The sequence below is a fragment of the Anabrus simplex genome, chromosome 2 (genome assembly GCF_040414725.1).
Source record: "Anabrus simplex isolate iqAnaSimp1 chromosome 2, ASM4041472v1, whole genome shotgun sequence".
Classification (NCBI taxonomy): domain Eukaryota; kingdom Metazoa; phylum Arthropoda; class Insecta; order Orthoptera; family Tettigoniidae; genus Anabrus; species Anabrus simplex.
Window position 1 is genome coordinate 133,258,359 of NC_090266.1, and position 14,890 is coordinate 133,273,248.

Consider the following 14,890-nt stretch of genomic DNA (forward strand, 5'->3'; position numbering starts at 1 on the left):
GACACTACCTGTGAAATAGCACATCTTTGCCTGTTGCTAATGATTTATGTGAAATCTGGTATTGCTAATTACAGTATATAGTCTATGGTAGTTAACATTCAAATGGCTTTCTATTTTTTAAGAATAGAAAAGAAAAAAAGGCAAGACTGAAATCAAGTATTAACATATTAAAAGAGTAATTTGCTTTTGAATTTGCAGTGATTCCATGCATCTTCCTTTTATTGCAGATCAAAAAGAAAGAAGTGGATCTGGTGATTCATCTGGGGAAGAGGACTCTGATGAGGATGATGAAGCCAATAGGTCAGCTCAAGAATCTACTCATGATGAGGTGAGTGGTACTTTGCTTTGCTGTCAAGAATATTTGCCCTATTGCCCTAGATACATAGTTGGTTTGAAAAGAAAATTGTAAGATGACTTGGGAGGCAAACATTGATTAACTGAAATCGAAACCTTTTTGGTGTTGAATTCTTTGGGATTAGAATAATGATGGAACGGAAACATAGTGAGGAAAGTAAACATAGAATAGAGTATAAATTGCTGTACCATAAGGCAACGGGAATAGCTGAAATAAGGCCAGTAAATTCTCTTCAGGAGTTACACTTATCACTATGCTTTTAATTGTTAAAGATGCTTAGATTTTGCTAGATAATAAAAGTAATATCATTAATTGCTCAACTACTTAAATATTTCAATCTTAAGACAACCAATAATGCAGTATTGTGAATATTTTGAATCCCAGCATGTTTCCCAAATGTTATAGTGTCGCCGGTCTGAGTGACATGTTTGATCCTGACTCAGTCCGATGGTATTTGAAAGTGCTCAGATACGTCAGCCTCATGTCGGTAGATTTGCTGGCACATAAAAGAACTCCTGCAGGGAAAAGTTCCGGCACCTCATCATCTCCAAAAGCCGTCAAGGTAGTTAGTGTGACGTAAAAACAGTAACATTATTACCGTATATTTTTATAGTGTCAAACCTTGATCTACATGTTATAATACTGATCTGGTGGGACCAGTTATCTAGAAAGCATGTAGCAAGTAGGTGAAGAGCAGTGTGAGCCTGCATTGCATGTGCAGTCTAGCCAAACATCACTACTGAGGGAGCAGGGTTCGGAGTGGGAGTAGGGGCGGCGGCGGTTATGGTCGTGTAGCTGTAAGCTTGCATTTGGGAGATGCTGGGTTCAAATTCTAGTACTACATAATAATTTCGTGTGGCTATTACCAGCCGATTGCAGCCCTTGTAAGGCAGACCCTCCGATGAGGGTGGGCGGCATCTGCCATGTATAGGTAACTGCGTGTTATTGTGGTGGAGGATAGTGTTATGTGTGATGTGCGAGTTGCAGGGATGTTGGGGGCATCACAAACACCCAGCCCCCGGGCATTGGAATTAACCAATTAAGGTTAAAATCCCCGACCCGGCCGGGAATCGAACCCGGGACCCTCTGAACCGAAGGCCAGTACGCTGACCATTCAGCCAATGAGTCGGACATTCTAGTACTTAAAAGGTATGGTCAGATGTTCCACCTTTACAGTACTATAAGTTTTTTATTTAATTATTTAAATAACATTTAAAAAAATAACGGAACATGTTTCATCTATTTTGTAGATATCATCAGCCGAAAAGTTTTATGATTAAGCACCAAGGACAAGGACAAAAAAACATTAAAATAATTCGGACTGCCGAATGCGTCAGTTAAAATGGTGAAGAATGTGCTGGAATGTTCTGAGCATAACACTTCAATACTGTTAAAAGTGAAATTAAAATATTGTACACATGAGATGGTTCAATAAAATTGGTATTAGAGTACTTCTCAACTTAATGATGCTGTGTTGACATACAGTTTGCCGATGTGTCGCCACCTAATTGTTCCTTACTAAGGCCTAGGAGTTGGAAGGAAGCGGCCGTGGCCTTAATTAAGGTACAGCCCAAGCATTTGCCTGGTGTGAAAATGGGAAACCACGGAAAACCATCTTCAGGGCTGCCGACAGTGGGGTTCGAACTTACTATCTCCCGAATACTGGATACTGGCGACTGCAGCTATCGAGCTCGGTAGTGGATATGTTACTTCACAGAACAATAGAATCTGGGATACAGACAACCCGCACATTTTACAGCCGAGACCTCTGCACGATGTGAAGGTGGGTGTGTGGTGCGCTATCAGTGCCCGACTAATTATCGGTCCGATATTTTTTCAGGACACGATTACTTCTGACCGTTATATTCACAACATTCTGGAGTCATTTTTTGCTGAACTGACTGAAGAAGAGAAAAGGTACGGCTATTTCTAGCACGATAGTGCAATGGCCCATATGGCGCGTATCTCTATGCGGCGGTTACGGGAAATGTTCGATGATGATCAGATCATCAGTAAAGGCTTATGGCCCCCTCATTTGCCTGATTTAAGCACATGTGATTTTTATCTATGGGGAAATCTTAAAGGAAAAGTTTACAGGAATAATCCTCGAACTACAGAAGAATTAAAAACTGAAATTAGGAACATTGTGCGTTCTATCGGTGTCCATGAACTACAAAGTGTGTTTCGAAATCTTATTACAATATGTGAAGCTTGCATTGCAGCTGGAGATCACTTTCAGCATCGTTTGTAAATACTGGTGAGTTCAGTTTAATTTCCTAGTTGATTTATTTATTTGTTTATTCATTTACTTATTTGTCCAGAACATCTATGTAGCCAGTGAGTTCAGTTTCGTTTAGTTTCTATAGGCGTAATCATGCCGCTTCTCTGAGCCGACTATGCCTGCTTGTCATTGCGGGCACTGCGCTCTGCACTTTTAAATTAATCACCCTGTAGAAAGGTTATATGTCAATCAATACTGATCTGCATTTAGGGCAGTCGCCCAGGTGGCAGATTCCCTATCTGTTGCTTTCCTAGCCTTTTCCTAAATGATTTTAAAGAAATTGGAAATTTATTGAACATCTCCCTTGGTAAGTTATTCCAATCCCTAACTCCCATTCCTATAAATGAATATTTGCCCCAGTTTGTCCTCTTGAATTCCAACTTTATCTTCATATTGTGATCTTTCCTACATTTATAAACGCCATTCAAACTTATTCTTCTACTAATGTCATTCCATGCCATCTCTCCGCTGACAGCTCGGAACATACCACTTATGTCTCAAATATTATTACAATATTATAAGTTCACCTGTTCAATACAATACAATTTGATCCACTATTTCATATGGTCAAAATTTTATACATAATACATAAAAGTCAATGGTACATGTTTCACCCTCCTTACGACTATTTTATGCTGATACTTATCGACTGCACCCCACTGTTTCAGTTTCTCCGAGAACTTACATTTCCTGTTTTGTGCCTCGCCACTTTTGAGTGATGACATACTGATATTATTCAAATTTCATAATAAAATCACAAACACTCCACTCACTCAGAAGGTCCAAATCCAACTAGCACAAAAACAAATCTACGTAATACCGCAGCCAGCATTAGGCCTACTTGACTGGTGAATCCCCGCCGAGAATTCCCTGGCCAGACCGAGCACGTTCAGATTACGTCGGGCGGTGTCACCACATTGGTGACAGGCCTTTCGGACAGCTCTAACTTAAGATATGATTTATTATTAAGTAAATGACGTAGTCTGATAGGGTATGCAGAATATGGACTGAGATAGAGGAAGTGCAACAAAATAGCTTTTCAGAGAAAACAATAGGAAACTGAACGACTAAGAATACAATATACAAAAAGCCAGACATTTAATAGCAAATAAATGCTTGCCGGACAGAGGACAAGCGCGAAAAAAGGAGGACATGTCCGGCAAGCCGGACGGCTGGTCACCCTACCTTCACTTGAACCGCAATGGTACTTGTAAGTTACAGAGTTTGTCTAGAAGAGTTATAGCAAAGTACATTCAGGGAAATGGAGCGGACAAGGGAGCGTTGATGTCCATATAGGAAGCCTGAAGTGAAGTAGGGATGACATAAAATTGTTAGTGTTTAACTGTAGAAGTATTGTAAAGAAAGGAATGGAATTAAGTAATTTAATAGATATTTATTTACCAGGCTCGCTTTTGCTCATTGGTGACTCTACCCCCAAACCCCTAGTGGCTCTTCATTAGAAGTGCTCATTTGGAAAATGACTGTGGCAAAGCAGTACGTCGTATTAACAAACGGACTGCACCACCAGACGGCCCTTTTAGTGGCCTACATGTTTGTCCATATCACACTTTTTCGTACATTGGTGATTTATAGCCTAGAGGTAAATGTTTTGATCTGGGTCAAATTTTGTTCATTTTTCACAAGTTCAGAAATTATTTTTCTTGCTTAACGGATAGCTACAGCATTGAAACTTTGGAGGCATATCAAGGATGAAACAATCTACAGCTTTGGTTCTTTGACGTTTTGTCGTACCTCCATCAGGTTCCCACCTTAGATTGTTTTAGAAACTTACATTAGGTTGAAATTTGAGTAGTTTCCACACATTCCTTTCATTTTTCCATGCTTACATGGCAGCTACAATCATGCAATTTGGCTTGCGTATGGCCCATGGATGTGGCAGTGAGTTTGTCGATTTTTCTGATACTATCAACCTTATAAGTGGGCCAAACAGTAAAATTAATTACGGAAAATTTACAAAATTCACATAAAATTGGAAAATGCAGCTCTAAGTTATAAGTGATTGAGATACGATAAAAAGTCATAGGACTATAGGTGTACATTTCTTCATGATTGGTGGAGAATGTGTTGTCCGTTTCGCAGTACGACTTACCGTTCAGCCACAAAATACCTCGAAAGGATGGCCTGCACCTTCGATCAAAATGCCTCTATCTATATATATAAAATAAGAGTTTTGTCTGTACATTGCTCAGAATTTGAAAAGAATGTTATTTTTGTATCGGTCATGTCCACAGTAACAAGGAAATGCCTTTTTTACTTTTCCGTAATTTCTGTCTGTCTGTATGTATGTATGTATGTATGTATGTATGTACACGCATCACAAGAAAACGGCTGAAGAGAATTTAATGAAAATCGGAATGTAAAGTCGAGTGATGAACCGCTACAATCTAGGCTATAAATTATTTTAATCACGCAGAGTGAAATGGTAGTTTAGAGGAAGGCCTGAAATTCCTAGTTCGTGAACCATGGGCAACGGCTGAGTGGCCTAGTAAGTGGTCCTGAGAGTCGGGATACCAGTTGCTATGGAATGGGAGTGGGCATCTCGGACATATTCCGAGTCGTGGCCCTCCTTGTGCTCAGGCGGCTAGGACTAAACAATTCACCGGTGGTCCATAACCCGTTAGAGGAGAGATCCTCACTTGGACTATGTGCAAGTGGGACAGCATCCTGCTTCATGAATTTACCGAGCTCAGAACACTTTAAGCAAGCCTCGGACGTATGGGAGTAATGGAGTCCCACTCCCATTTGACAGGCGAGGGACTCCTTGGAAACAACTTGGCGAACGAAATGGAATTCGATGGGGAGCTATCAATATTAATGGGGCTTATGGAAGAAAGAAGGTAGAACTTGCTGAGTCAGCAAAGAGGATGCATCTGGATGTGCTAGGAGTAAGTGATATTCGGGTAAGGGGAGATAAGGAGGAAGAGATAGGAGATTATAAAGTGTACTTGACTGGTGTTAGAAAGGGAAGGGCAGAGTCTGGGGTAGGGCTCTTTATCAGGAATACCATTGCACGCAACATAGTTTCTGTTAGGCACGTAAGTGAGCGAATGATGTGGGTAGATCTGTCAGTGGGAGGAATTAGGACAAGAATTGTGTCCGTGTATTCATCATGTGAGGGTGCAGATGAGGATGAAGTTGACAAGTTTTATGAAGCATTGAGTGACATCGTGGTCAGGGTCAACAGCAAGGATAGAATAGTGCTAATGGGCGATTTCAATGCGAGAGTTGGGAATAGAACTGAAGGATACGAAAGGGTGATTGGTAAATGTGGGGAAGATATGGAAGCTAATGGGAATGGGAAGCGTTTGCTGGACTTCTGTGCTAGTATGGGTTTAGCTGTTACGAATACATTCTTCAAGCATAAGGCTATTCACCGCTACACATGGGAGGCTAGGGGTACCAGATCCATAATAGACTATATCTTAACAGACTTTGAATTCAGGAAATCTTTTAGGAATGTACGAGTTTTTCGGGGATTTTTCGATGATACGGACCATTATCTGATCTGTAGTGAACTAAGTATCTCTAGGCCTAGGGTAGAGAAAGTGAAATCTGTCTGCAAACGAATAAGGGTAGAAAATCTCCAGGACGAGGAAATTAGACAGAAGTACATGGATATGATTAGTGAGAAGTTTCGAACAGTAGACAGTAAGCAGGTTCAGGATATAGAAAGTGAATGGGTGGCATACAGGGATGCTGTAGTAGAAACAGCAAGGGAATGCCTAGGAACAACTGTGTGTAAAGAAGGGAAAAGGTGAACATCTTGGTGGAATGATGAAGTGAGAGCAGCCTGTAAACGTAAAAAGAAGGCTTATCAGAAGTGGCTCCAAACAAGGGCCGAGGCAGACAGGGATTTGTACGTAGATGAAAGAAATAGAGCGAAGCAAATAGTTGTTGAATCCAAAAAGAAGTCATGGGAAGATTTTGGTAATAACCTGGAAAGGCTAGGTCAAGCAGCAGGGAAACCTTTCTGGACAGTAATAAAGAATCTTAGGAAGGGAGGGAAAAAGGAAATGAACAGTGTTTTGAGTAATTCAGGTGAACTCATAACAGATCCCAGGGAATCACTGGAGAGGTGGAGGGAATATTTTGAACATCTTCTCAATGTAAAAGGAAATCATCATGGTGGTGTTGCAAACAGTCAAGCTCATGGGGAGGAGGAAAATTATGTTGGTGAAATTATGCTTGAGGAAGTGGAAAGGATAGTAAATAAACTCCATTGTCATAAGGCAGCAGGAATAGATGAAATTAGACCTGAAATGGTGAAGTATAGTGGGAAGGCAGGGATGAAATGGCTTCATAGAGTAGTCAAATTAGCGTGGAGTGTTGGTAAGGTACCTTCAGATTGGACAAAAGCAATAATTGCACCTATCTATAAGCAAGGGAACAGGAAGGATTGCAACAACTATCGAGGTATCTCATTGATTAGTAGACCTGGGATTTTAAGGCAAATGCCTACTTCGTTCCTTACGAAATAACATGATTTTTTAAAAATATGTTGACGTTTCATGATAAATACCTTACATTAACAGAGTTTTATAGTGCCCTAAAATGCCTAATTGGACCTTTAGAGCCTATTTTACTATTTTAGTGCCTAAAAATGCCTATTTTCTACATTTAAAATAAAATTCAACTTCTATAATTTTTACAATCACACAATGGACATCCTGGAACGAGCAGAACAGGAGAGGGTGGGTTTTTCACAGAAATGTGCTCTTCCCAGACAACTGTCACCAAAGGAATGCTGAGTGAAGGGTGGAGGTTGAGGATTAGCTCAGAAGAACAACGAGCAGGTAGTAAAGGACGTACTGTGTCGAGTGACGGGGTGAGGGGGGAGATTATCTAGGAAGAACAAGGAGCAGGTAGTAAGAAGGGACATTCTGTGTCAAGTCTCCAGTGAAAGAACATTTGTTTAAGTGAATATAGTTCATCATGCCTAAAACAAAATCATCTAAGAGTGCACTTATACAACAATGGCTTGTACAATTTCCAGGGATGACTTTTGATGGCAAGATTATTTTCTGCCAGTACTGCAATAAATAGGTATGTGCATATATCGTAAATTTCATATTAATCTAAAACTAAGGTTTTGATATTGGCTCCTCTAATTAATTGTAGAGACCTAGTCCAGACGACCTGGGTTCGATTTCTAGTACCGGCAGTAATTTAGAAATCTATGAGGTCTGGAACGGTGTTGACCCAGCATCGTGAGTACAATTGAGAAGCTACAGTGGATTATCTGCAGGCCATTAGCTGGGCAGCAACCGTTATTGAAAGCCAAGGCCCTTCGGGGATGTAGTGTTCTTGTTCTTAATTAACTTTAGAGTAATAATGGCTTAATTTAAATAGTACAAAATTACAAATTTTATTCAATAGCTCACCTTTTCTATTCCTCATCTTAGTCTCTAATTGACATCACTTTATTGTGTTTTAGATTTCACATGAGAAAACATGCCACCTTCAGCAGCATGCAGATACTGCCAGTCACAAAGCGAAAGCAGCCATGAAAAGTAACATTAGACAGACTCTGCTCACACAAACTATATCTCCTACAACCCATAATGGTTTCTATGCTGATATGTGTACAGCCCTAGTTGCAGCAAATATCCCCTGGAATGCTGTGCATAATCCAGTTTTCAGAGATTTTTTAGAGAAATACACCAAGCAGCACATCCCATCAGCATCTACATTAAAGAAGAACTACTTAGATATTTGTTACAATGAGGTCATTTTGTCAATCAGGGAGGATATTGGGGAGTCTTGCATATGGTTGTGTGTGGACGAAACCACCGACTATGTGGGCAGGTACATTGCTAACCTTATAGTAGGAAAACTGGAACCCAATCAGGCATCTACCGCTCACCTTCTTTGCTCTAAACAGCTTGAGAAAGTCAATAGTCAAAGCATTGCATACTTCATCAACAAGGGGTTGCAATTGTTGTATCCTGGGAGTGTTGATGATTCTAAAGTCCTTCTCCTTGTCTCCGATGCTGCTTCCTACATGATTGCCACTGCACCTCTCCTCAAAACTTTCTATCCTTCTTTAATTCATGTTACTTGCATGGCCCATGCCTTGCATAGACTCGCAGAAACAGTTAGGGCCGAGTTTCCTGCAGTAAATACTCTCATTTCAACAATGAAGGAAGTGTTCTGTAAGGCACCATCAAGAATAGCCATCTTTCGAGAGAAACTCCCCTCTATTCCCCTTCCACCACAGCCAATCATCACCCGTTGGGGTTCCTGGATGGAAGCTGCCCTGTATGATGCAGAACATCTTGAGGAAATCAAGACTGTGATAGACAATTTGCCTTTAACGGACAACTCTGCATGTGTGTCGTCTGTCAAAGATCTGTTAAATGATTGTTCCAGTGTTCAGAGAGACATTGCGTATATTCAGGCAAATTTTTCGTTTCTTCCAGTCACCATTACAAAAATGGAGAAAAAGGAAACAGTCTCAAACAGCAATTTTCTGTAATTGAGGAAGCTGAGAATAACATACAAAGTGCTAGGGGCAAGGTAGGGGACAAAATAAGAGACAAGTGGTCTAGTCTACTGCAGAAGAACTCAGGTTATTCAGTGCTGAAAAGGGTACATCAGGTAATGGATGGGGAAAAGGTAGACTTACCAAGTGAAATTGAATTGAAAAATGTAGATAAATTTTCCTATGCCCCTCTAACATCTGTGAGTGTGGAGCGCACTTTTTCTGCTTTCAAAATGATTTTAACAGACAAAAGACACAGCCTGACTGTGGAAAATTTGGAGAAAATTATTGTTATGTACTGTAAAGCAAACTACGAATGAAAGTACTGTAGGAATGTTCCTCACAAATAATAAACACATACTCCATTCGCGTTTATGCCGTTATTGGATGCCTACAGTGCTGTAATTGTGGACAGTGATTTTAGTATTAAGGTTTTAGATCGGTACTGATAATGGTATATCATATAATCCATAACTTTTTTTGTCACATTACTTTTTATATTGTTTTTGATAAATGTCTTTTTTATTATGTCTTAATTTTGCAGTTATTTCGGTTAAGAATAGGGATACCACGTTTGTTAAAGTAAAAAAGTATCACGTTACAGTTTAAGTGTATATTGTAATATTTTAAACTCTATTTCCTGCCTATCCACACATTTTTAAAACATATTCTAAGTGCCTATTTTCTCTTTTAAAAGCCTATTTACTTGTTTTAAAAGCCTATTTTAGGCGCCTAAAACTAATTTTTTTTAGAGCCTAAAATCCCAGGTCTATTGATTAGTATTTTTTTTTGCTATGGGCTTTACGTCGCACCGACACAGATAGGTCTTACGGCGACGATGGGATAGGAAAGGCCTAGGAGTTGGAAGGAAGCGGCCGTGGCCTTAATTAAGGTACAGCCCCAGCATTTGCCTGGTGTGAAAATGGGAAACCACGGAAAACCATTTTCAGGGCTGCCGATAGTGGGATTCGAACCTACTATCTCCCGGATGCAAGCTCACAGCCGCGCGCCTCTACGCGCACGGCCAACTCGCCCGGTATTGATTAGTATACCAGGCAAAGTATTCACAGGCATCTTGGAAGGGAGGGTGCGATCAGTCGTTGATAGGAAGTTTGATGAAAACCAGTGTGGTTTCAGACCACAGAGACGCTGTCAGGATCATATTTTCAGTATGCGCCAGGTAATTGAAAAATGCTACGAGAGGAATAGGCAGTTGTGTTTATGTTTCGTAGATCTAGAGAAAGCATATGACAGGGTACCGAGGGAAAAGATGTTCGCTATACTGGGCGAGTATGGAATTAAAGGTAGATTATTAAAATCAATCAAAGGCATTTATGTTGACAATTGGGCTTCAGTGAGAATTGATGGTAGAATGAGTTCTTGGTTCAGGGTACTTACAGGAGTTAGACAAGGCTGTAATCTTTCACCTTTGCTGTTTGTAGTTTACATGGATCATATGCTGAAAGGTATAAAATGGCAGGGAGGGATTCAGTTAGGTGGAAATGTAGTAAGCAGCCTGGCCTATGCTGACGACTTGGTCTTAATGGCAGACTGTGCCGAAAGCCTGCAGTCTAACATCTTGGAACTTGAAAATAGGTGCAGTGAGTATGGTATGAAAATTAGCCTCTCGAAGACTAAATTGATGTCAGTAGGTAAGAAATCCAACAGAATTGAATGTCAGATTGGTGATACAAAGCTAGAACAGGTCGATAATTTCAAGTATTTAGGTTGTGTGTTTTCCCAGGATGGTAATATAGTAAGTGAGATTGAATCAAGGTGTAGTAAAGCTAATGCAGTGAGCTCGCAGTTGCGATCAGCAGTATTCAGGAAGAAGGAAGTCAGCTCCCAGACGAAACTATCTTTAGATCGGTCTGTTTTCAGACCAACTTTGCTTTATGGGAGCGAAAGCTGGGTGGACTCAGGATATCTTATTCATAAGTTAGAAGTAACAGACATGAAAGTAGCAAGAATGATTGCTGGTACAAACAGGTGGGAACAATGGCAGGAGGGAACTCGGAATGAGGAGATAAAGGCTAATTTAGAAATGAACTCGATGGATGAAGCTGTACGCATAAACCGGCTTCGGTGGTGGGGTCATGTGAGGCGAATGGAGGAGGATAGATTACCTAGGAGAATAATGGACTCTTGTTATGGAGGGTAAGAGAAGTAGAGGGAGACCAAGACGATGATGGTTAGACTCTGTTTCTAAGAGGTATAGAACTAAATGAGGCCACAACACTAGTTGCAAATCGAGGATTGTGGCGACGTTTAGTAAATTCTCAGAGGCTTGCAGACTGTTCGCTGAAAGGCATAACAGTCTATAATGATTATGTATGTATGTATATTTTTTTATTAGTGGTCGTGTCTTAATGAAAATCGCTAGACAAAGATGGGAAATAATTCGCTACAATATAGGCTATACGCGCTGAGAAAAATGGTAGTTTAGGGGAAGGCCTAAAATTTAATTGTCAAATATTTATTTTATTAGTGGTCGTATCTTCACGAAAATTGGTATGCAAAGTCGGGGAATAGGTCGCTATAATCTAGGCTATCAATAATGTTATTCGCACTGAGTGAAATGGTAGTTGAGGGGAAGGCCTATAATGTAATCTATATATATAAAATAAGAATTTTGTCTGTACATTGCTCAGAATTTGAAAAGAATGGTATTTCTGTATCGGTCATGTCCACAGTAACAAGGAAATGCCTGTTTTACTTTTCCGTAATGTCTGTCTGTCTGTCTGTCTGTCTGTACACGCATCACGAGAAAACGGCTGAAGAGAATTGAATGAAAATCGGAATGTAAAGTCGGGTGACGAACCGCTACAATCTAGGCTACAAATTATTTTCTTCACGTTGAGTGAAATGGTAGTTTAGGGGAAGGCCTGAAATGTAATTCTCAAATAAGTTATTTATGTTATTAGTGGTCGTATCGATAAATACTACATAACTAACATAACTTTAGTTATGTCGTAAATTAGTAGTAGTTATGTTAGAAGTTATTAAATTTCCGATCATGTATGTCTTCTACATTGTTACCATACCGCATATAATCAGAGATATTCATAAATTTGGATTTTTGTTACTAAGTCCATATCAGAGCTGAGTCACGAGAAAATGGGTAAACAGAATTTATTGAAAATTGGTATGTAAAGTCTGAGAATAAGGAACTACAGTCTATGATTTAAATAATTTTGTAAGACACCCTAATATAACGGAGTCGAAAGAAAACTATTGTGAAGGCCTGCAATATAGAAAGCTCTTAAATTTTATCAACAATAACATTACATTTACCATTGTTTGTTGTGATGTGCTTTTTGTCTTCTGTTTCCTCTCATCCCCGATAGATAGGATTACTGCAGCGTACCGAGGTTGTTTTTTAATTTGCTTGACGTCGCACCGACACAGGTAGGTCTTATGGCGACAATGGGATAGGAAATGAATAGTGGTGTGCATGAGGCGGCCTTGGCTTTAGGGTACAGCCTGGTGTGAAAATGGGAAACCACGGAATACCATCTTCAGGGTTGCTGGCAGTGGGGTTCGAATCCACTATCTCCCGGATGCAAGCTCACAGCTGCGCGCCCCTAACTACACGGGCAACTCGCCTGGTTGTACCAACTGTAACAGCCTGCCTGTATATTGGCGGGAAGTAGCTGCAGAGTAAGGTAACTTTCTTCTTTAGCATGCCATTCCTCTGGTTCATACATTTTCTCATATATCTGGTACGTAACACACTGGTTCTTCATAGCATTCGAGCTATTCAATCCCTACTTTGAGGCACTGATTGGAATGAGTAGTGTGCAGATTTAAGGGAATAATGATAGAGGAGTGTTCACGGCAGTCTGCGATCTGGTTATTTCAGCTCTGGAACTTTGGGCTCTTAGATCGGCATCGTTGTACTGTTCGTTGAAAGTGAGAAAGTGTGCGGTTTTTGATTGCATCGAGTATTTTATATGATAACTTTGCTTTCAATCGCTACATTCCTACTGACGTTTTTGTAATTACCTATGTTGAATTCAGTTAGGAAAACCACCAAGTCAGTCTTTCTGAGAATCCCGTAGCGAAGCACGGGTACATCAGCTAGTATTTAAATATATTTCAGGGGTAAAAAGTTAAACATTGTAACTTTTTGGAATCTGTTCTTTACAAGCCAAGAGCTATAATTTTGCCAAATTTCAGTTTTCTAGCACACATGGAACTTGCGTCCGCCATTTAGGTTTTGGAGGAGTTGGGTGGGGATCTAACATTTGATTTTTTCCATTAGTTGCAGGCTAACAGCTATAAGTTTGCCTCGTCTCAAGTTTCTAGTTAATCTGGAAGTGGGTAAACATTAATGTCAGTCAGTCAGCCATCCATGCAGTTTTATATAATATAGATATGGAGAGCAAGAAGAATTGGTGGAGGCAAGTTCCATGTGTGCAGAAGATGTGTACAACTGGTAGATGCCATTCACCCTCATCGGAGGGACTGCTTTACAAGGGCTACACCCAGCTAGAGATAGTCGCACAAAATTATTTTTATTATACTTGATGATTGAGCTTGGTTTCATCAACATTGCTAACTTGGTTTCTAGCTGTTCTTTGACATTTGCCATAACGCAGCGACTAGTAACTTAGAACGCTCACCTTTTCTCATGTTAATATGACTATGTTTGTTAATCTTTTGCCAGCCCCGTGGTGTAGGGATAGCGTCCCTGCCTCTTACCCGGAGGCCCCGGGTTTGATTCCCAGCCAGGTCTTTTGAGTATTAACCATTCTTCGGGCTTACCTTGTACCTTAAATGGTGAGTGGATACAGTGGCGTACCCACGAAATAATTTCAGTGGCCAAGTCTGTGCCAGTAGCGTGGATACAACTTTTCCATGGAAGGGGTTGTGAAAAGATGTTTTATTTTGTATCTAGAATTTGCTTTACGTCGCACCGTAGGTCTTATGGCAATGATGGAAAAGTTAAGGGTTAGGAGTGGGAAGGAAGCGGCCGTAGCCTTAATTGTATGTTGTATGTTCAGTCTTCAGCCCTAAGGCTGGTTGGATCCTCAACAGCTCCGCCATCAGCTGTTATTAAGGCATGAAAATGGGAAACCACGGAAAACCATCTTTAGGGCTGCCGACAGTGGGGTTCGAAGCGGATGCAAGCACACAGCTGTGCGCCCTTAACCGCACGGCCATCTCGCCCGGTGGATATGAAAAGAAAGCCGGTCCTACCGAGTGCGGTGACGGATCTTCTGTAGATATTGGTTTTGATTGTTGCCATGTAATTATATCCAACAATCGAAATCATAGCTTCTGTACTCTAAACCGGCTGCATTATTGGAACTGTTCGTAAAATTGATATCGTTCTTCGTTTGTGAGGAAGTAGAATCTTCATTTTTTTTTTTCTAAAAAAAGGAACCACTTTGGTACGACGCCCCGTGAAGGTGACTACCTGCCAGGACGTAGATATTTCGATCACGGGAGACTCATGGCCAACTCTATTGCACCCACAAACAAGGCTGTATCTTCCCGATCCCATGCCTTTCTTAACTCTGTCAGTGGCAGGCATCGAATGCAGGATGCCTTAAGTCTAATTCTAAAATAAGGTGACCTGAAAGTAACAAGCCGACCCCGCGGTGCAGGGGTAGCTTGCCTGCCTCTTACCGGAGGCCCCGGGTTCGATTCCCGGCCAGGTCAGGGTTTTTACCTGGATCTGAGGACTGGTTCGAGGTACACTCAGCCCACGAGCTTATAATTGAGGAGCTATCTTACGGTGAGATAA

The 14,890-nt window shown here is 40.7% G+C and overlaps 1 protein-coding gene across 2 annotated transcripts in view; it reads left to right on the top strand.

The window, feature by feature from the left end:
* The window catches only part of rush (rush hour), a 321,395-nt gene that overhangs the window by 290,340 nt on the left and 16,165 nt on the right, over positions 1–14,890 (top strand). For both annotated transcript variants that reach the window (XM_067140378.2, XM_067140379.2), the window contains exon 8: positions 228–328. In XM_067140378.2, coding sequence (XP_066996479.1) covers positions 228–328 — 101 coding nt within the window. The remainder of the gene's footprint in view (positions 1–227; positions 329–14,890) is intronic.